The 23,023-nt window shown below is 52.5% G+C and overlaps 1 protein-coding gene across 2 annotated transcripts in view; it reads right to left on the bottom strand.

Annotated features, from left to right (window-relative positions):
• The window catches only part of GCDH (glutaryl-CoA dehydrogenase), a 29,727-nt gene extending 14,673 nt beyond the window's left edge, over window positions 1-15,054 (bottom strand). Inside the window, exons 1-6 of one of the 2 annotated variants that reach the window (XM_060252615.1) lie at window positions 14,924-15,054; window positions 13,975-14,098; window positions 11,338-11,373; window positions 9,012-9,149; window positions 4,054-4,116; window positions 3,274-3,444 (exon numbers count right to left, since the gene is read on the bottom strand). In XM_060252615.1, coding sequence (XP_060108598.1) covers window positions 3,274-3,444; window positions 4,054-4,116; window positions 9,012-9,149; window positions 11,338-11,373; window positions 13,975-14,086 — 520 coding nt within the window. In that variant the 5' untranslated portion in view covers window positions 14,087-14,098; window positions 14,924-15,054. Of the gene's footprint in view, window positions 1-3,273; window positions 3,445-4,053; window positions 4,117-9,011; window positions 9,150-11,337; window positions 11,374-13,974; window positions 14,099-14,916 lie in introns of both variants that reach the window. The other variant, XM_060252616.1, reaches the window with a different exon arrangement.
• Between the last annotated feature and the right edge of the window lie 7,969 nt (window positions 15,055-23,023).

The following is a 23,023-nucleotide window of genomic DNA, read 5'->3' on the forward strand; positions in this document are numbered from 1 at the left end:
GCAGGGAGAAAGGCAAGAGGGTGAGTGCCCCATAGTCCCCCCCCCTCATGCCCCTTCTTCCTCCCCAATCCAGCCAAATCCTTCTCATGCTCTTTCCCTCTCTTGGATCTCCCCTGAGAGCACCCAAAGAGAACCACATTGAGTCCCCCCCACTCCCTCAACAGCAGTTTATTGCCCCCCAAGTGCTAGGCTGCTGTGGAACAAAATTTGTCAATAGAAACGTGAGCAGCCTTTCGCTATGGTAGAGCTCAAGAACGAGACTGCAAGAGGCAGCCGTGAAGGAGCGAGAAAAGATCCTGAAGCGTAAGGATGCGTCGCTGATGACCAGGGGTGCAATTTAGCAGGAGCTCCTTTGCATATTAGGCCACGCCCCCGTATAGCCCATCCTCCAAGAGCTTACAAAAAAGAGCCTTGCAAGCTGTTGGAGGATTGGCTACACCAGGGGTGTGTGGCCTAATATGCAAATGAGCTCCTGCAAGAATTCCACCCTGGCTGATGACCAAGATCCAGATAATTCATGCCACAGTATTCCCCATCACTATATGGATGGGAAAGTGGAACAATGAAGAAAGTGGACAGGAAGAAAGCTGATTCTTTTGAAATATGGTGCTGGGGAAGAGCACCACTCTGAATCTCAGCATCTCAGAGCAGCTCACAATCTCCTTTACCTCCCCGCTCCCACAACAGACACCCTGTGAGATGGGGGGGGGCTGAGTGAGCTCTGACAGAAGCTGCCCTTTCAAGGACAACCTCTGCCAGCTATGGCTGACCCAAGGCCATTCCATTCAAGGCCTCCAACTGGAGGTAGGGGGAATCCAACCTGGTTCTCCCAGAAAAGAGAGCTCTGGCTGACCCAAGGCCATTCCAGCAGGTGCAAGTGGAGGCGTGGGGAATCAAACCCGGTTCTCGCAGATAAGAGAGCTCTGGCTGACCCAAGGCCATTCCAGCAGCTGCAAGTGGAGGAGTGGGGAATCAAACCCGGTTCTCCCAGATAAGAGACCTCTGGCTGACCCAAGGCCATTCCAGCAGCTGCAAGTGGAGGAGTAGGGAATCAAACCTGGATCTCCCAGATAAGAGACCTCTGGCTGACCCAAGGCCATTCCAGCAGCTGCAAGTGGAGGAATGGGGAATCAAACCCGGTTCACCCAGATAAGAGAGCTCTGGCTGACCCAAGGCCATTCCAGCAGCTGCAAGTGGAGGAGTGGGGAATCAAACCTGGATCTCCCAGATAAGGGATCTCTGGCTGACCCAAGGCCATTCCAGCAGCTGCAAGTGGAGGAGTGGGGAATTAAACCCGGTTCTCCCAGATAAGAGAGCTCTAGCTGACCCAAGGCCATTCCAGCAGCTGCAACTGGAGGAGTAGGGAATCAAACCTGGATCTCCCAGATAAGAGAGCTCTGGCTGACCCAAAGCCATTCCAGCAGCTGCAACTGGAGGAGTAGGGAATCAAACCTGGATCTCCCAGATAAGAGAGCTCTGGCTGACCCAAGGCGATTCCAGCAGCTGCAAGTGGAGGAGTGGGGAATCCAACCTGGTTCTCCCAGATAAAAGAGCTCTGGCTGACCCAAGGCGATTCCAGCAGCTGCAAGTGGAGGAGTGGGGAATCAAACCTGGTTCTCCCAGATAAGAGAGCTATGGCTGACCCAAGGCCATTCCAGCAGCTGCAAGTGGAGGAGTAGGGAATCAAACCTGGATCTCCCAGATAAGAGAGCTCTGGCTGACCCAAGGCCATTCCAGCAGCTGCAAGTGGAGGAGTGGGGAATCAAACCCGGTTCTCCCAGATAAGAGAGCTCTGGCTGACCCAAGGCCATTCCAGCAGCTGCAAGGGGAGGAGTGGAGAATCAAACCCGGTTCTCCCAGATAAGAGAGCTCTGGCTGACCCAAGGCCATTCCAGCAGCTGCAAGTGGAGGAGTGGGGAATGAAACCCGGTTCTCCCAGATAAGAGAGCTCTGGCTGACCCAAGGCCATTCCAGCAGCTGCAAGTGGAGGAGTGGGGAATCAAACCTGGTTCTCCCAGATGAGAGAGCTCTGGCTGACCCAAGGCCATTCCAGCAGCTGCAAGTGGAGGAGTAGGGAATCAAACCTGGATCTCCCAGATAAGAGAGCTCTGGCTGTTCCAAGGCCATTCCAGCAGCTGCAAGTGGAGGAGTGGGGAATCAAACCTGGTTCTCCCAGATAAGAGAGCTCTGGCTGACCCAAAGCCATTCCAGCAGCTGCAAGTGGAGGAGTAGGGAATCAAACCTGGATCTCCCAGATAAGAGAGCTCTGGCTGACCCAAGGCCATTCCAGCAGCTGCAAGTGGAGGAGTGGGGAATCAAACCTGGATCTCCCAGATAAGAGAGCTCTGGCTGACTCAAGGCCATTCCAGCAGCTTCAAGTGGAGGAGTGGGGAATCAAAGCCGGTTCTCCCAGATAAGAGAGCTCTGGCTGACCCATGGCCATTTCAGCAGCTTCAAGTGGAGGAGTGGGGAATCAAACCTGGTTCTCCCAGATAAGAGAGCTCTGGCTGACCCAAGGCCATTCCAGCGGCTGCAACTGGAGGAGTGGGGAATCAAACCCGGTTTTCCCAGATAAGAGAGCTCTGGCTGACCCAAGGCCATTCCAGCAGCTGCAACTGGAGGAGTGGAATCAAACCCAGTTCTCCCAGATAAGAGAGCTCTGGCTGACCCAAGGCCATTCCAGCAGCTGCAACTGGAGGAGTGGGGAATCAAACCCGGTTCTCCCAGATAAGAGAGCCATGGCTGACTCAAGGCCATTCCAGCAGCTGCAAGTGGAGGAGCTGGAATCAAACTCGGTTCTCCCAGATAAGAGAGCTCTGGCTGACTCAAGGCCATTCCAGCAGCTGCAAGTGGAGGAGCTGGAATCAAACTTGGTTCTCCCAGATAAAAGAGCCATGGCTGACTCAAGGCCATTCCATCAGCTGCAAGTGGAGGAGCTGGAATCAAACTCGGTTCTCCCAGATAAGAGAGCCATGGCTGACTCAAGGCCATTCCATCAGCTGCAAGTGGAGGAGCTGGAATCAAACTCGGTTCTCCCAGATAAGAGAGCCATGGCTGATCCAAGGCCATTCCAGCAGCTGCAAGTGGAGGAGCTGGAATCAAACTCGGTTCTCCCAGATAAGAGAGCCATGGCTGATCCAAGGCCATTCCAGCAACTGCAAGCGGAGGAGCTTGGATCAAACCCGGTTCTCCCAGATAAGAGAGCTCTGGCTGACCCAAGGCCATCCCAGCAGCCCAGCAGCCCAGTTCTCCAAACCCCTTCACTTCACTCACCCAAGCGGGGCAAATATTTCTGCTTCTGCTCCTCTGTCCCATAGGCATATATTGGGTGCATCACCAAAGACGACTGAACGCTCATGACCGACCGGTAGCTGCTGTCCACCCGCTCAATCTCCCTCGCCAGGAGCCCGTAGGCAACGTAGGTGGTCCCTGCGCAGCCGTAACCTGTGGGAAATGAAGGTGGACTCTCAACACACCAGCCGTAACACAAACCCATCCCAGGACTATTCATTGCTCCCCAAAACTGTAACCAGGCAGGTTAATCTCTTGGGACATTCCACCAAAGCACAATGCTAAAAGAAGTCCTTCTTCCCCCAAAGGGTGATTGACACGTGGCATTCACTGCCACTGGAGGTGGCGGCGGCTACAAGCACAGACAGCTTCAAGAGGGGATTGGATCAACATCTGGAGCAGAGGGCCATCAGTAGCTTCGCAAACCAAACCCCTAAATTCACAAAATGAGCCAAGATGCAAGCTAGCAGTATCAAAACACACCGCTGAGTATTACAACACTTACAAAACATTGCTCCGTTATTATCTCCATAGTGCCATCAATGTATTTAAGTTATTTATTAACCACCTCTCTAGCCAACTGTGTAGAAGCTCACAGGAAAAAAAGAGGGACTTCGAACTGTGAGCCTCTTACCCCTAGAGGCAGGCAAGCTTTCCCAAGCAATGCTTCCGTGCCCTTCTGCACACTTCCGACCAATGGCATGGTGGCGCACTTAGTGCCACGCAGAGGAAGAAAGAGGAGGAAGAAGAGGAGCGTGTTACCTTTGATGGTTGGGCCCAGGACGCCCAGGGCTCCCATTTCGGACACGATTTCCCGGTGAAAGACTGCAGAGAGAGAGAGAAAGGGGTAAGAGGGGATGCAGCCAAAAAGACTGTAACATAGAGCCTGCTGTGCCCACCACACCTTCTGAGCCACAAAAAGGATGTGGGCAGAATAGAGCTGAGGAGAGAGCAGATCTGGGACGAAGAAGCGGAGGAATCATAGAATCGTAGAGTTGGAAGGGACCTCCAGGGACCTCTAGTCCAACCCCCTGCACAATGCAGGAAACTCACAAGCACCTCCCCCTAAATTCACAGGATCCTCATTGCTGTCAGATGGCCATCCAGCCTCTGTTTAAAACCTCCAAGGATAAAGAGCCCACCACCTCCTGAGGAAGCCTGTAGGACTAGAACAGATAACCCTGGAGGTCCTTTCCTTTCAGAGTCATAGAGTTGGAAGGGACCTCCAGGTGTCATCTAGTCCAACCTCCTGCACAGTGCAGGAAACTCACAAACACCTCCCCGTAAATTCACAGGATCCTCATTGCTGTCAGATGGCCATCTAGCCTCTGTTGAAAAACCTCCAAGGAAGGAGAGCCCACCACCTCCCAAGGAGGAAGCGTCTTCCACTGAGGAACTGCTCTAAACTCACAAACACCTCCCCGTAAATTCACAGGATCCTCATTGCTGTCAGATGGCCATCTAGCCTCTGTTGAAAAACCTCCAAGGAAGGAGAGCCCACCACCTCCCAAGGAGGAAGCGTCTTCCACTGAGGAACCGCTCTAAACTCACAAACACCTCCCCGTAAATTCACAGGATCCTCATTGCTGTCAGATGGCCATCTAGCCTCTGTTGAAAAACCTCCAAGGAAGGAGAGCCCACCACCTCCCAAGGAGGAAGCGTCTTCCACTGAGGAACCGCTCTAAACTCACAAACACCTCCCCGTAAATTCACAGGATCCTCATTGCTGTCAGATGGCCATCTAGCCTCTGTTGAAAAACCTCCAAGGAAGGAGAGCCCACCACCTCCCAAGGAGGAAGCGTCTTCCACTGAGGAACCGCTCTAAACTCACAAACACCTCCCCCTAAATTCACAGGATTCTCATTGCTGTCAGAGGGCCATCCAGCCTCTGTTGAAAAACCTCCAAGGATAAAGAGTCCACCACCTCCTGAGGAAGCCTGTAGGACTAGAACAGATAACCCTGGAGGTCCTTTCCTTTCACAGAGTCATAGAGTTGGAAGGGACCTCCAGGTGTCATCTAGTCCAACCTCCTGCACAGTGCAGGAAACTCACAAACACCTCCCCGTAAATTCACAGGATCCTCATTGCTGTCAGATGGCCATCTAGCCTCTGTTGAAAAACCTCCAAGGAAGGAGAGCCCACCACCTCCCAAGGAGGAAGCGTCTTCCACTGAGGAACCGCTCTAAACTCACAAACACCTCCCTGTAAATTCACAGGATCCTCATTGCTGTCAGATGGCCATCTAGACTCTGTTGAAAAACCTCCAAGGAAGGAGAGCCCACCACCTCCCAAGGAGGAAGCGTCTTCCACTGAGGAACCGCTCTAAACTCACAAACACCTCCCTGTAAATTCACAGGATCCTCATTGCTGTCAGATGGCCATCTAGACTCTGTTGAAAAACCTCCAAGGAAGGAGAGCCCACCACCTCTTGAGCAAGCCCACCACCTCTTGACCACTGAGGAACTGCTCTAACAGTCAGGAAGTTCTTCCTAATGTTGAGCCAGAAACTCTTTCGATTTAATTTCAACCCATTGGTTCTGGTCCTACCTTCTGGGGCCACAGAAAACAATTCCACACCATCCTCTACATAGTGTGTCTGGCTCTATAGAGCGATTACAGAGAGGAGCTCAGAAAGAAGGAACAAGTGATTTCCTTGGTGTCCGGTAGCAAAATAAAAAATACAATGGAATAAAAAAAGAACAGAAATAAAAATTTGATTGTACACACAGTGTGATGTGAATGACAACATCACTGTAAGCCTAACCACCGTGGAAGATTTGTAATAAGAAATTGAAACGGAGATATTAAAGCACCTTGGTCTTCGCATGGAGAACTTAGGCTAAGAAACTATCTACGTGGGACTTGGTTTCTTTTATTGATTGGTAAACAATGGGAAACTGTGTAGCACAATAATAATTATGACAATAATTTCTGTATCCAACCACTAGTAGATTATAATAATGAAGCTGACGAACAGGCACTGTCCATAAAAAATAATGTCCATAAACAATATCAGTGCACCGTTCAAGAACTCTTCCAAAAGTGTCCTGAAATGGATAATTGAAGAGTAACAAAGGAATGGACGCTGCAGTCAAATCAAGAAGCTCAGGACTGGTTTCGGTGAAGACGCCTTCTTCAACCTTTAGACTCCACCTGCAGCCATTACAATCATGAATATCTGTTGGCTGTGGAAGCTCCAGTCTATATTCATTTTTTAGGTTTAGGATATGTGCATTCCTTTATTGATTGCCTAGTCTTCGGTTTGGATTTTTGAGTCAGCAACAGCGCAGAGAGGCTGAGGCCTTCCCCTGAGAAGAACCTCAGAAGAGCCCTGCTGGGTCAGACCAGGCCTCCTGGGTCTTGTCCAGCCTCCTGTCTCACACAGGGGCCAGCCAGTTCCTCTGGAGGGCCAACAACAGAGCAGAGAGGCTGAGGCCTTCCCCTGAGAAGAGCATCAGAAGAGCCCTGCTGGGTCAGACCAGTGAGGGTCCATCCAGTCCAGCCTCCTGTCTCACCCAGTGGCCAGCCAGTTCCTCTGGAGGGCCAACAACAGGGCAAAGAGGCCGAGGCCTTCCCCTGGGAAGAACCTCAGAAGAGCCCTGCTGGGTCAGACCAGTGAGGGTCCATCCAGTCCAGCCTCCTGTCTCACACAGTGGCCAGCCAGTTCCTCTGGAGGGCCAACAACAGGGCAGAGAGGCTGAGGCCTTCCCCTGAGAAGAAGATCAGAAGAGCCCTGCTGGGTCAGACCAGGGAGGGTCCATCTAGTCCAGCCTCCTGTCCCACACAGTGGCCAACCAGTTCCTCTGGAGGGCCCACAACAGGGCAGAGAGGCTGAGGCCTTCTCCTGAGAAGAACATCAGAAGAGCCCTGCTGGATCAGACCAGGGAAGGCCCATCTAATCCAGCCTCCTGTCTCACACAGTGGCCAGCCAGTTCCTCTGGAGGGCCAACAACAGGGCAGAGAGGCTGAGGCCTTCCCCTGAGAGGAACCTCAGAAGAGCCCTGCTGGGTCAGACCAGTGAAGGGCCACCTAGCCCAGCAACCAGTCTCACACAGTAGCCAACCAGTTCCCCTGGACAGTCAACAACAGGGCACAGAGAGCCTTCATCCTCTCCCTTCTTCCTGTCATGCTCTGAGGGCACGTGGGGAGTTCTGGGCTGCTGCCTGAGGGGGCAGATGAAACGGACTGCAAAAAGCTCACAGATGGCAGAAGCAAGAGCACGCCACCAGGCCATCCCCCAGCATCAGAGACAGAGGGGAATCAGACAATGGGGAATCAGAACCTCTGAGCTGCTGACCACGTATTGCGGAGGCAAAAGATGGCAGTGAGAGTGAGGATTCACCCTCTCACCTCTAAGGTGGCTAATGAGCAGAATGGTGCGAAGTGTAGAAGTGGCCATAAGTGGGGGGCACATGCCAGACATCACAGTCGGCCAGGGCTTCACTGAGCCTCACAAAGATCAGAATGGATAAAAGGAAGTCCTTCACCCAAATGGTGATTAACACATGGAATTCACTGCCACAGGAGGTGGCGGAGGCTACAAGCATAGCCAGATTCAAGAGGGGATTGGATAAACAGATGGAGCAGAGGTATAGATGGAACTCTCTGATTGGCACAGTGATGCTCTGGATTTGTGGTGCTGCGGGGGGGCCACAGTGGAAGGGCTTCTAGTGTCCTGCCCCCACTGGTGGACCTCCTGATGGCACCTGGGTTTTTTGGCCATTGTGTGACACAGAGTGTTGGATTGGTTAGGCCACTGGCCTGATCCAACATGGCTTCTCTTATGTTCTTATATTCTTGGTGCTTGGGAGGGGCAACAGTGGGAGGGCTTCTAGTGTGCTGGCCCCACTTATGGATCTCCTGATGGCGCTTGGTTTTTTTTGGCCACTGTGTGACACAGAGTGTTGGACTGGATGGGCCATTGGCCTGATCCAACATGGCTTCTCTTATGTTCTTATGTCTGCAGCAGTGATGTTCTGTATTCTTGGTGCTTGGGGGGGCACAGTGGGAGGGCTTCTAGTGTCCTGGCCCCACTGGTGGACCTCCTGATGGCCCCTGGGGTTTTTGGCCACTGTGACACAGAGTGTTGGACTGGAGGGGCCATTGGCCTGATCCAACATGGGTTCTCTTATGTTCTTATGTCCTGATGGCGCCTGGATTTTTTGGCCCCTGTGTGACACAGTGTTGGACTGGATGGGCCACTGGCCTGATCCAAGATGGCTTTTCTTATGTTCTTATGTCCTGATGGCGCCTGGTTTTCTGGCCGCTGTGTGACACAGAGTGTTGGACTGGAGGGGTCATTGGCCTGATCCAACACGGCTTCTCTTATGTTTGGTGTAGTGGTTAAGTGTGCGGACTCTTATCTGGGAGAACCGGGTTTGATTCCCCACTCCTGCACTTGCACCTGCTAGCATGGCCTTGGGTCAGCCATAGCTCTGGCAGAGGTTGTCCTTGAAAGGGCAGCTGCTGTGAGAGCCCTCTCCAGTCCCACCCACCTCACAGGGTGTCTGTTTTGGGGGAGGAAGGTAAAGGAGATTGTGAGCCGCTCTGAGACTCTTCGGAGTGGAGGGCGGGATATAAATCCAATATCTTCTTCTTCTTCTGCTCAGAGAAAATGGAGGAGCCACACTTCCAAGGAGGGTCCAAATTCTGCATCAGTCCATATGGCACAACATACCACATTAAAGGTGCTCAGGAAGTAATTTAAAAAACCAACCTACCCTCATTCCGATTGGCCAGGAGGATCCGGGGCATCAGCTTTTCCTGGCAGTATGTGCGGAAGGAGTCCCGGATCATGACCTCTTCCCTGGTGAGGAGCCTGTCCAGCAGAAGGGCATCTTGCCAGTCAAAGTGGGCACCTGGGGCATGGAGAACCAAGTCAGCGCCAGCCTGGCCTTTGACACAGAGCTCTGCACATCTCTTGGGAGGGGCAAGACTTTGAGTGGCAGAGAGAAGCTGACACAACGAAGAGGCAGCAAACTATCCACATAAATCATTACCAACCTTTTTTGTACTTCACAACACAAAGAGTTAATTCTACACAGGCAGGGAACTCATAAACCATTGCAGAGAAGCAACCTGCTATCCTGTGTTCTCAATTAAATGAAAAACTTTAATTCTCAGTCACAGATTTACAAGGGAAGTGAAAACTGTTTTATGTATAATATTTCATACTGTACCCAAACTGAATTGTACAGTTTGGTGTGGTGGTTAAGTGTGAAGACTCTTATCTGGAAGAACCAGATTTGATTCCCCACTCCTCCACTTGCAGCTGCTGGAATGGCCTTGGTCAGCCATAGCTATCGCAGGAGTTGTCCTTGAAAGGGCAGTTTCTGGGACAGCTCTCTCAGTCCCACCCACCTCACAGGGTGTCTGTTATGGGGTGGGGGGAGGGAGGTAAAGGAGATTGTGACCACTCTGAGATTCAGAGTATAGGGTGGGATATAAATTCAAATCCAATATCAAAGTCTGAGTCCAGTGGAAGAAGTGTGTGTGCACACGGAAACTTCTACCCAGAACTGAAATGCATTGGTATTTAAAGTTCCACTTGAGTCCAACTTTGTTCTGAGTCAATGGTCAAAGAGGTAATAGATAAACTGGGGAGGGGGGGAGAGAATGTTCTCTTACAGGTGAAAGTTTAGTCATATGACATTTCCAAAAATGTTCCTTTCCAGCCTTACCCTGTTATGCCTTACCTCGGGGACTTGCTCTGCAAAGGTTTGGTTCTGGAGACAAACCCCCAACCCCAACCCTGCCAGTTTTCACTTGACTCTCTTCTGGATTTCACATAAATTGTTACGAAGGATTAATTTACTTGAAAGATTTATATGCCTGCCTTTCTCTTGCCCCGTGGCGCAGAGTGGTAAAGCAGCAGTACTGCAGTACTGTGATCTGAACTCTCTGCTCGCTACCTGAGTTCTATTCCAGCAAAAGCTGGTTCAGGTCGCCGGCCCAAGGATGACTCAGCCTTCCATTCTTCTGAGGTCGGTCAAATGAGTCCCCAGCTTGCTGGGGGGAAAGTGTAGAGGACTGGGGAAGGCAATGGCAAACCACCCCGTAAAAAGTCTGCCGTGAAAACGTTGTGAAAGCAACGTCACTCCAAAGTCGGAAACGACTAGTGCTGGCACAGGGGACCTTTCCTTTCCTTTGTTAAAGAAGCAGCCCCGTGGTGCAGAGTGGTAGAGCTGCAGTACTGCAGTCGGAGCCCTCTGCTCACGGTCTGAGTTCGATCGCAGTGGAAGCTGGCTCAGGTCACCAGCTCCAGGTTGACTCAGCCTTCCATCCTTCTGAGGTGGGTAAAATGAGTCCTCAGCTTGCTGGGGGGGAAGTGTAGATGACTGGGGAAGGCAATGGCAAACCATGCCGTAAAAAGTCTTCCGTGAAAACGCTGTGAAAGCAACGTCACCCCAGAGTTGGAAACGACTGGTACTTGCACAGGGGACCTTTCCTTTCCTTTCTCTTGAGCACCTCATGATTGTGCTGCCAATCGTAACAGCAGGTGTCTGTCTTCCAAAGCAGCAAGGGATCACAGACCGGATCCCTGGGATCAGCCACTTATTTAAAAAAGGGTAAGGAGATACCTGCCTCAATTTCCTCAGCTCTCTCAGGAATGAAAAGGTTACCTTGCCCCATCAGCTTCCCATGGGAAATACTCTGAACCACCATGAGAATGTAAAACACAAAACACAACATTAACAAATACAAAATGAGAGCCACAACGTGGCAGGCTTAGGACCATGGGCTATCTGGATTCGAATCCTTGTTTCTGCCAGAAGCTCACTGGGGGACTCTTGGCGCATCACAAACTCTCACCCTTGCTTACCTCTGAATTGCTTTGAGTCCCAACAGGGAGAAAAGCGGGATATAAATGCAAAACCCCCCACAAATAAAAGGAGATATGCACAGTCTTTCCCCAAAGAGAATTTTTGAGGGGGGAAAGCACACAAAAGAATGAGCCCTGCCACAGGTGAAATGATAGCCAGGAGTCCAAATCTGGAACTCTAACCCAAAGTCGTGACATCATGGTCACTGCAAAAACTTGCCTACCTTTGGCTGTTTTCCCAGAGGCCTTTGCTTCATTTCCTGGAATAGAAACAAGACAATAATGCCATTTCTCAGTGGAACGAAGTTTGAGTCCACCTTTAAGACTACCAGAGTTTTATGCAAGGTATTTAAAGGCAAGCATTCCACAATTAAGGATACATCCGCCCATCCATCTCCAATTCTGACATATTTATTTCCTTCACTATGTTTACTTAGGGGGAGGGATTTGTAAATTTCCTGCATTAATCTAAGCATCTTCATTATGCTTTATTATATGCTCATTTACTGCTCACCATCTACCTATACGTATGGACTGGTAATTTCCATTTCACTGTATCAAAAGCTCATCCCTTGAATAAAACTTTGTTGGTCTTAAAGGAGCCTGGCTGGACTCAAACTTGGTTCAGCTGCACCTTTAAGACCAACGAAGTTTCATTCAGAAGGTAAGCTTTCATATGCATGCATACTTCTTCAGACGAGGCGATACGAATGCTTGCATTCAGAATAAAACTTGGTCTTAAGGTGCCACTTGACTCTTGCTTTGTTCGGCGGCTTCAGACCAACACGGCTGCCCGCCTGGATCGATCTTCATGGAAGTCGTTTCTCCACGTTTTTGATCATTCGACTGTTCAGTCACTCCACCACCGCTCCGACGCAGGAAAGAACTTTGGAACTACGTGCCCCCTTCACACCTCATAGAGGGCAGAGCCCTGGCTCAGTGGGGGGAAAATCTGCTTGTATGCAAAATGCCCACGTTCAATCTCCAGTTTTGAAAAAAACAGGCAGTAGGTGATGCAGAAGACTGAAGAGCAGCTGCCAGTCAGAGCAGGTGACCCCCACGATCTGACTCTGTAAAAGGCAGTTTCATGCATTCAAAGAAGGCGCAGCAGCCGTCAGCAACCCCTGGGAGGTGGTGGAGTCTGGTGGTTTTCAAACAGAGGCTAGATGGCAGCAGTGCTGATTCTGCGGACTTGGGGGGAGAGTTGTGATTTCCCTGCATTGTGCAGAGGGTTGGACTAGATTAGGGGTGGCCAAACTCACTTCGTATAAGAGCCACACAGAATAAATGTCAGATGTCTGAGAGCCGCCAGATGTGAATTTCAGATGTTTGAAAGCCACAAGACGGACGGGAGGGAAGGAGGGAGGAATAGAATCCTAGAGTTGGAAGGGACCTCCAGGGTCATCTAGTCCAACCCCCTGCGCAATGCAGGAAACTCACAAGCCCCTCCCCCTGAATTCATAAGGAAGGAATATGGGGGAGGGAGAGGTGAAAAGAAAGCAACTTTACCTTTAAATGACTTCTCCAAGCTGCCAGCTGGCTGACTTGGAGAAGCGACTGAAAGAGACAGATGATTTCTCCAAGCTGGTCAAGCCAACAGGGCAGTGGAGGCTTGGAGAGCCACACAATATGTGTGAAAGAGCCACATGTGGCTCCTGAGCTGCGATTTGGCCACCCCTGGGCTAAATGACCCTGGAGGTCCCTTCCAGCTCTTTGATTCTAACCCCACCCTGCATTCCCCCCAAACTTCCTCTGCTACCAAAAAATAAGCGCAATAAGTGGAACACTGCCACAGGAGGTGGCAGCGGCTACAAGCATAGCCAGCTTCAAGAGGGGATTGGATAAAAATATAGAGCAGAGGTCCATCAGTGGCTATTAGCCACAGTGTATATATATTTTGGCCACTGTGTGACACAAGAGTGTTAGACTGGATGGGCCATTGGCCTGATCCAACAGGGCTTCTCTTATGTTCTTATGTGACACAGAGAGTTGGACTGGATGGCCCATTGACCTGATCCAACATGGCTTCTCTTACGTTCTTATGTGACTCAGAGTGTTGGACTGGATGGGCCATTGGCCTGATCCAACATGGCTTCTCTTATGTTCTTATGTGACACAGAGTGTTGGGCTGGATGGGCCACTGGCCTGATCCAACATGGCTTCTCTTATGTTCTTATGTGACACAGAGTGTTGGGCTGGATGGGCCACTGGCCTGATCCAACATGGCTTCTCTTATGTGACACAGAGTGTTGGACTGGAGGGGCCACTGGCCTTATCCAACATGGCTTCTCTTATGTTCTTATGTGACTCAGAGTGTTGGACTGGAGGGGCCACTGGCCTGATCCAACATGGCTTCTCTTATGTTCTTATGTGACACAGAGTGTTGGGCTGGATGGGCCATTGGCCTAATCCAGCATTGCTTCTCTTATGTTCTTATGTGACGCAGAGTGTTGGACTGGATGGGCCACTGGTCTGATCCAACATGGCTTCTCTTATGTTCTTCTGTGACACAGAGTGTTGGACTGGAGGGGCCACTGGCCTGATCCAACATGGCTTCTCTTATGTTCTTATGTGACACAGAGTGTTGGACTGGAGGGGCCATTGGCCTGATCCAACATGGTTTCTCTTATGTTCTTATGTGACACAGAGTGTTGGACTGGAGGGGCCACTGGCCTGATCCAACATGGCTTCTCTTATGTTCTTATGTGACACAGAGTGTTGGACTGGAGGGGCCACTGGCCTGATCCAACATGGCTTCTCTTATGTTCTTCTCTTGTTTTGCTTCCCCCTCCCCCATCTCTCTTATAGAAACGCTCTATTCACTCACTCACACACACATTTAGCCAACGTTGTCCACAGACCTTTGGGGGCAGGGGCGCTAGTGCTCTGTGCCTTGGCATCCCAGGAGCCTGGCATACAGGTGCGGCTGACTTGCAGCAGCCTCCGGACGGCAGTGGGGGCTCTCAGGGCCATGGGAAGGAAGACCTGCAAAGGCAACAGTTTAGAGAAGAGACAGCAATTCCCAAGAGGCCGACCAGGCCATGCCAACCAGCCCCCACCCCTGCCTGCCAGCCCGGCACCACCAAAGAGGCAACCGTGCTTACGACCAAGCGCCTCCTTAGCCCGCAACTTGCTTTAATTTAATTTTTTGATTTATATCCTGCCCTCTCCTGCAAGCAGGTATGTTTCAAGCTGATGTATGCTTGTGAAGTTGTAATTATGTAACTTTGTGATTCAGTGAATATTTTTAATTGATATGTGTATGAATTTTTTTATGCAGCTTGAAGAAGCTAACAACGCAAAACAGGAATAATTGTACAACCCTGTTGCTCTATGGGTTGTTGACGGCATAATATTATACCGTCAATCTGCCATTCATTACCTCGAGAAGAAGGAATTGGAATTCCTGATGAAATATCGTTCCTTGGAGGGATCGAAAGGGATTGCCTTCACTGACTGTAAAACAATTATATTTGATACTTTTGTACAATTTTGGACTCTTGGTTTAATGTTTTTGGAGGCTGGATATCACGGCAGCTTTATGCTTTGTTTCCCCTGCCCACCTGGAGATTGGCAACGCTACCAGAGATGCAATTCCAGGAGATCTCCAGGAGCCACCGGGAGGCTGGCAACTTTGAGGCCCAGGCAGCATGGCTTGGAGAGGGCTGGCCCGCAGCTGCTGGCTGAGCGTCGGCACCCCCCCCCCCCCCGCCTCCTCGTCGGGCCGCCCCAGGAGAACCGGCGCTGCCGCTGCGCTCCTCATCCCAGCAGGCAGCGGCTGCATTCACCGCGCCCCCCCAAACCCCATACCTGCGGCTCCTGTCAAGCTGGAGTCCGGCTTGCAAATGCAAAAGTGTGGGGCCCGGCTTGCAAATGCAAAGGATCGCGGGATCCTCCGCGTCACCCACAGCCCTCCAGCCGCCTCTCCTGCTTCCTGGCCCGGGAAGGGGCGGCCTCTCCCCGCATTGGTCGGCCGGGGAGGCGGGGGCCGGCGTTTGGCAAGCGCCGGGAAGGGGAGGGGAGGTTCGGCGTGCTTTTGCAAGAGAAGGCGGAGGCAGAGGCGGAGGGGAAGGACGCTTGGCTTGGGATTGGTGCGGGGCAGGGCGACGGCCCAAGTGCTGCCCGGAGCGCAGGAGGCAGAGCAGGCGACAGAAATGCCGACAGAAAGGCTGGGCTGCAATCCGGGGAGGTTCGATCCAAAGAAGCAGTGGTTCCTGGGTGAAAGCTCGGTGGGGCTCCAGAGCTGCCCTTGGGGGAAAAGACTCTCTCCAAAGGGGGCTCGTCTCCCAGGTTCCTGAGCATGAACAAAGTGCAGAGTGGAAGGTTGAGTGCACTTGCCTGCCCCCTGGCGGTAGAAAGAGGCCTCAACCGGCAGCCGACTTAGGGCAACCCGGAGGGGTTTTCAAGAGGAGAGCAGGACAGAGGTGGTTTGCCAGGGTTTGCCACTTGGGGGCGACACGTTCTACATAAAAATTGGTTGGTCTTAAAGGACCAACTTGACTCCTGCTTTGTTTCCTGGGGGTCTCCCATTCAAGCACTCCAGTCCTCTTTAGCTTCCCAGATCTGATGAGATCATAAGAACATAAGAGAAGCCATGTTGGATCAGGCCAGTGACCCATCCAGTCTAACACACTGTGTCACACACTGGCCATAAAACCCAGGTGCCATCAGGAGGTCCATCAGTGGGGCCAGGACACCAGAAGCCCTCTCACTGCACCCCCCAAGCACCAAGAATACAGAGCATCACTGCCCCAGACATAAAAACATAAGAGAAGCTATGCTGGATCAGGCCAAGGGCCCCTCCAGTCCAACACTCTGTGTCACATAAGAACATAAGAGAAGCCCTGTTGGATCAGGCCAATGGCCCCTCCAGTCCAACACTCTGTGTCACACAGTGGCCAAAAACCCCAGGTGCCATCAGGAGGTCCACCAGTGGGGCCAGGACTCTAGAAGCCTTCCCACTGTGCCCCCGCAAGCACCAAGAATACAGAACATCGCTGCCGCAGACATAAGAACATAAGAGAAGCCATGTTGGATCAGGCCAATGGCCCCTCCAGTCCAACACTCTGTGTCACAGAAGAACTTAAGAGAAGCCATGTTGGGTCAGACCAATGGCCCATCCAGGCCAACACTTCCTGTCACAGTGGCCATAAAACCCAGGTGCCATCAGGAGGTCCACCAGTGGGGCCAGGACACCAGAAGCCCTCTCACTGCACCCCCCAAGCACCGAGAATACAAAGCATCACTGCCCCAGACATAAGAACATAAGGGAAGCCATGTTGGATCAGGCCAATGGCCCATCCAGTCCTACACTCTGTGTCACATAAGAACATAAGAGAAGCCATGTTGGATCAGGCCAATGGCCCCTCCAGTCCAACACTCTGTGTCACAGAAGAACTTAAGAGAAGCCATGTTGGGTCAGACCAATGGCCCATCCAGGCCAACACTTCCTGTCACAGTGGCCATAAAACCCAGGTGCCATCAGGAGGTCCACCAGTGGGGCCAGGACACCAGAAGCCGTCTCACTGCACCCCCCAAGCACCAAGAATACAAAGCATCACTGCCCCAGACATAAGAACATAAGGGAAGCCATGTTGGATCAGGCCAATGGCCCATCCAGTCCTACACTCTGTGTCACACTGTGGCCAAAAAAACCCATGTGCCATCAGGAGGTCCAGGACACTAGAAGCCCTCCCAATGTTGCCCTTCCCAAGCACCCAGAATACAGAGCATCACTTGCCCCAAACAGAGAATGCCAACGATAAGCTGTGGCTAAGAGCCACGGATGGACCTCTGCTCCATATGCTTATCCATTCACCTCTTGAAGCTGGCTATGCTTGCAGCCGCCACCACCTCCTGTGGCAGTGAATTCCTTGTGTTAATAACCCTTTAGGTGAAGAAGGACTTCCTCTTATCAGTTCTATTTCGACTGCTCAGAATTTCATCGAATGCCCAGGAGTTCTCATATTGTGAGAAAGGGAGAAAAGGACTTCTTTCTCTACCTTCTCCATCCCAGGCATCATCTTGTCAGCCTCGATCACGTCACGCCGCAGTCGACATCCAGGTCAGGGGAAGAGATGAACAGATGTGACTTGCCCTTGCCTGCCCCTGTGTAGCACAGGAGTGGCCAAACTGTGGCTCTTTCACACATTCTGTGTGGTTCTTGAAGCCCCCATTGCCCCATCAGCCAGTTTGGAGAAGGCGTTTGCTTCTTTAAATCACTTCTTCAAGCCAGCCAGCAGCTTGGAGAATGCATTTAAAATTATAGTTGCTTTCTTTCCACCTCTCCCTCCTCCCTTCCCCAACTATTTCCCTTCCTTCCTTTCTTTTTTCCTGGCTTGTGGCTCTCAAACATCTGACATTCATGTCTTGCAGCTCTCAGACATCTGATGTTTATTTCATATGGCTCTTATGTTAAAGCAGCAGCCTCGTGGCACAGAGTGGTAGAGCTGCAGTACTGCAGTCTGAGCTTTCTGCTCATGACCTGAGTTAAATCCTGGTGGAAGCTGGGTTCAGGTAGCCAGCTCAAGCTTGACTCAGCCTTCCATCCTTCCGAGGTGGGTAAAATGAGTCCGCAGCTTGCTGGGGGGGAAGCGTAGAGGACTGGGGAAGGCAAGGGCAAACCATCCTGTGAAAAGTCTGCCGTGAAAACATTGTGAAAGCAACGTCACTGCAGAGTCGGAAACAACCGGTGCTTGCACAGGAGACTACCTTTGTCTTTATTGTTGGGTTGGAACTCTCTGTCTGGGGCAGTGATGCTCTGTATTCTTGGTGCTTGGGGGGGCACAGTGGGACAACTTCTAGTGTCCTGGCCCCACTGGTGGACCTCCTGATGGCACCTGGTTTTTTGAAGCAGGCCCAGGTCTCTAACCCAGGGCTTATCTTGGGAAATGATTCCCTCACTCCATCACAACCGGAGGGGCTGCCAGCCCCCTCTGAGCCTTCCTGATAGAGACCTGGCAGCAGCTGGTAATCTGCATTTAGGTCTTGTTCTGAAAGCTGCCAGACCAGTTTTGGGGAAAATCCACCAAAAAAGCAGCCTCAGAATATAAGGCAGAGGCCCATCTATTTGCTGTAGAACAGCGGTCCCCGACCGTTATGGCACCAGGGACTAGTTTTGTGGAAGACAGTCTTTCCACAGACCGGTGGGCATGGTTTCAGGAGGATACAATTGTGCACTTTATTTCTATTCGTTTGGTGTGGTGGTGAAGTGTGCAGATTCTTATCTGGGAAAACCAGGTTTGATTCCCCCCTCCTCCACTTGCACCTGATGGAATGGCCTTGGGTCAGCCATAGCTCTCTTATCTGGGAGAACCGGGTTTGATTCCCCACTCCTCCACTTGAACCTGCTGGAATGGCCTTGGGTCAGCCAGAACTCTCTTACCTGGGAGAACCGGGTTTGATTCCACACTCCTCCACTTGCAGCTGCTGGAATGGCCTTGGGTCAGCCAGAGCTCTCTTATCTGGGAGAACAGGGTTTGATTCCCCGCTCCTCCACTTGCACCTGCTGGAATGGCCTTGGGTCAGCCAGAGCTCTCTTATCTGGGAGAACCGGGTTTGATTCCCCGCTCCTCCACTTGCAGCTGCTGGAATGGCCTTGGGTCAGCCAGAGCTCTCTTATCTGGGAGAACAGGGTTTGATTCCCCGCTCCTCCACTTGCACCTGCTGGAATGGCCTTGGGTCAGCCAGAGCTCTCTTATCTGGGAGAACCGGGTTTGATTCCCCGCTCCTCCACTTGCAGCTGCTGGAATGGCCTTGGGTCAGCCAGAGCTCTCTTATCTGGGAGAACCAGGTTTGATTCCCCACTCCTCCACTTGCACCTGCTGGAATGGCCTTGGGTCAGCCATAGCTCTCTTATCTGGGAGAACCAGGTTTGATTCCCCACTCTTCCACTTGCACCTGCTGGAATGGCTTTGGGTCAGCCAGAGCTCTCTTATCTGGGAGAACCCGGTTTGATTCCCCACTCCTCCACTTGCACCTGCTGGAATGGCCTTGGGTCAGCCAGAACTCTCTTACCTGGGAGAACCGGGTTTGATTCCCCACTCCTCCACTTGCACCTGCTGGAATGGCCTTAGGTCAGCCAGAGCTCTCTTATCTGGGAGAACAGGGTTTGATTCCCCGCTCCTCCACTTGCACCTGCTGGAATGGCCTTGGGTCAGCCAGAGCTCTCTTATCTGGGAGAACCGGGTTTGATTCCCTGCTCCTCCACTTGCAGCTGCTGGAATGGCCTTGGGTCAGCCAGAGCTCTCTTATCTGGGAGAACTGGGTTTGATTCCCCACTCCTCCACTTGCACCTGCTGGAATGGCCTTGGGTCAGCCATAGCTCTCTTATCTGGGAGAACCAGGTTTGATTCCCCACTCCTCCACTTGCACCTGCTGGAATGGCCTTGGGTCAGCCAGAGCTCTCTTATCTGGGAGAACCCGGTTTGATTCCCCACTCCTCCACTTGCACCTGCTGGAATGGCCTTGGGTCAGCCAGAACTCTCTTATCTGGGAGAACCCGGTTTGATTCCCCACTCCTCCACTTGCACCAGCTGGAATGGCCTTGGGTCAGCCAGAACTCTCTTACCTGGGAGAACCGGGTTTGATTCCCCACTCCTCCACTTGCACCTGCTGGAATGGCTTTGGGTCAGCCAGAGCTCTCTTATCTGGGAGAACAGGGTTTGATTCCCCGCTCCTCCACTTGCACCTGCTGGAATGGCCTTGGGTCAGCCAGAGCTCTCTTATCTGGGAGAACCCGGTTTGATTCCCCACTCCTCCACTTGCACCTGCTGGAATGGCCTTGGGTCAGCCATAGCTCTCTTATCTGGGAGAACCGGGTTTGATTCCCCACTCCTCCACTTGCACCTGCTGGAATGGCCTTGGGTCAGCCAGAACTCTCTTACCTGGGAGAACCGGGTTTGATTCCCCACTCCTCCACTTGCAGCTGCTGGAATGGTCGTGGGTCAGCCATAGCTCTCTTATCCTGGAGAACCGGGTTTGATTCCCCACTCCTCCACTTGCAGCTGCTGGAATGGCCTTGGGTCAGCCATAGCTCTCTTATCTGGGAGAACCAGGTTTGATTCCCCACTCCTCCACTTGCACCAGCTGGAATGGCCTTGGGTCAGCCAGAGCTCTCTTATCTGGGAGAACTGGGTTTGATTCCCTGCTCCTCCACTTGCACCTGCTGGAATGGCTTTGGGTCAGCCAGAGCTCTCTTATCTGGGAGAACAGGGTTTGATTCCCCGCTCCTCCACTTGCACCTGCTGGAATGGCCTTGGGTCAGCCAGAGCTCTCTTACCTGGGAGAACCCGGTTTGATTCCCCACTCCTCCACTTGCAGCTGCTGGAATGGCCTTGGGTCAGCCAGAGCTCTCTTACCTGGGAGAACCGGGTTTGATTCCCCACTCCTCCACTTGCACCTGCTGGAATGGCCTTGGGTCAGCCAGAGCTCTCTTATCTGGGAGAACTGGGTTTGATTCCCCCCCTCCTTCACTTGCAGCTGCTGGAATGGTCGTGGGTCAGCCATAGCTCTCTTATCTGGGAGAACCGGGTTTGATTCCCCACTCCTCCACTTGCAACTGCTGGAATGGCCTTGGGTCAGCCATAGCTCTCTTATCTGGGAGAACCAGGTTTGATTCCCCACTCCTCCACTTGCAGCTGCTGGAATGGCCTTGGGTCAGCCAGAGCTCTCTTATCTGGGAGAACAGGGTTTGATTCCCCGCTCCTCCACTTGCACCTGCTGGAATGGCCTTGGGTCAGCCAGAGCTCTCTTATCTGGGAGAACCGGGTTTGATTCCCCGCTCCTCCACTTGCAGCTGCTGGAATGGCCTTGGGTCAGCCAGAGCTCTCTTATCTGGGAGAACAGGGTTTGATTCCCCGCTCCTCCACTTGCACCTGCTGGAATGGCCTTGGGTCAGCCAGAGCTCTCTTATCTGGGAGAACCGGGTTTGATTCCCCGCTCCTCCACTTGCAGCTGCTGGAATGGCCTTGGGTCAGCCAGAGCTCTCTTATCTGGGAGAACCAGGTTTGATTCCCCACTCCTCCACTTGCACCTGCTGGAATGGCCTTGGGTCAGCCATAGCTCTCTTATCTGGGAGAACCAGGTTTGATTCCCCACTCTTCCACTTGCACCTGCTGGAATGGCTTTGGGTCAGCCAGAGCTCTCTTATCTGGGAGAACCCGGTTTGATTCCCCACTCCTCCACTTGCACCTGCTGGAATGGCCTTGGGTCAGCCAGAACTCTCTTACCTGGGAGAACCGGGTTTGATTCCCCACTCCTCCACTTGCACCTGCTGGAATGGCCTTAGGTCAGCCAGAGCTCTCTTATCTGGGAGAACAGGGTTTGATTCCCCGCTCCTCCACTTGCACCTGCTGGAATGGCCTTGGGTCAGCCAGAGCTCTCTTATCTGGGAGAACCGGGTTTGATTCCCTGCTCCTCCACTTGCAGCTGCTGGAATGGCCTTGGGTCAGCCAGAGCTCTCTTATCTGGGAGAACTGGGTTTGATTCCCCACTCCTCCACTTGCACCTGCTGGAATGGCCTTGGGTCAGCCATAGCTCTCTTATCTGGGAGAACCAGGTTTGATTCCCCACTCCTCCACTTGCACCTGCTGGAATGGCCTTGGGTCAGCCAGAGCTCTCTTATCTGGGAGAACCCGGTTTGATTCCCCACTCCTCCACTTGCACCTGCTGGAATGGCCTTGGGTCAGCCAGAACTCTCTTATCTGGGAGAACCCGGTTTGATTCCCCACTCCTCCACTTGCACCAGCTGGAATGGCCTTGGGTCAGCCAGAACTCTCTTACCTGGGAGAACCGGGTTTGATTCCCCACTCCTCCACTTGCACCTGCTGGAATGGCTTTGGGTCAGCCAGAGCTCTCTTATCTGGGAGAACAGGGTTTGATTCCCCGCTCCTCCACTTGCACCTGCTGGAATGGCCTTGGGTCAGCCAGAGCTCTCTTATCTGGGAGAACCCGGTTTGATTCCCCACTCCTCCACTTGCACCTGCTGGAATGGCCTTGGGTCAGCCATAGCTCTCTTATCTGGGAGAACCGGGTTTGATTCCCCACTCCTCCACTTGCACCTGCTGGAATGGCCTTGGGTCAGCCAGAACTCTCTTACCTGGGAGAACCGGGTTTGATTCCCCACTCCTCCACTTGCAGCTGCTGGAATGGTCGTGGGTCAGCCATAGCTCTCTTATCCTGGAGAACCGGGTTTGATTCCCCACTCCTCCACTTGCAGCTGCTGGAATGGCCTTGGGTCAGCCATAGCTCTCTTATCTGGGAGAACCAGGTTTGATTCCCCACTCCTCCACTTGCACCAGCTGGAATGGCCTTGGGTCAGCCAGAGCTCTCTTATCTGGGAGAACTGGGTTTGATTCCCTGCTCCTCCACTTGCACCTGCTGGAATGGCTTTGGGTCAGCCAGAGCTCTCTTATCTGGGAGAACAGGGTTTGATTCCCCGCTCCTCCACTTGCACCTGCTGGAATGGCCTTGGGTCAGCCAGAGCTCTCTTACCTGGGAGAACCCGGTTTGATTCCCCACTCCTCCACTTGCAGCTGCTGGAATGGCCTTGGGTCAGCCAGAGCTCTCTTACCTGGGAGAACCGGGTTTGATTCCCCACTCCTCCACTTGCACCTGCTGGAATGGCCTTGGGTCAGCCAGAGCTCTCTTATCTGGGAGAACTGGGTTTGATTCCCCCCTCCTTTACTTGCAGCTGCTGGAATGGTCGTGGGTCAGCCATAGCTCTCTTATCTGGGAGAACCGGGTTTGATTCCCCACTCCTCCACTTGCAACTGCTGGAATGGCCTTGGGTCAGCCATAGCTCTCTTATCTGGGAGAACCAGGTTTGATTCCCCACTCCTCCACTTGCAGCTGCTGGAATGGCCTTGGGTCAGCCAGAGCTCTCTTATCTGGGAGAACCGGGTTTGATTC

This window comes from Heteronotia binoei, chromosome 13, assembly GCF_032191835.1.
Source record: "Heteronotia binoei isolate CCM8104 ecotype False Entrance Well chromosome 13, APGP_CSIRO_Hbin_v1, whole genome shotgun sequence".
Classification (NCBI taxonomy): domain Eukaryota; kingdom Metazoa; phylum Chordata; class Lepidosauria; order Squamata; family Gekkonidae; genus Heteronotia; species Heteronotia binoei.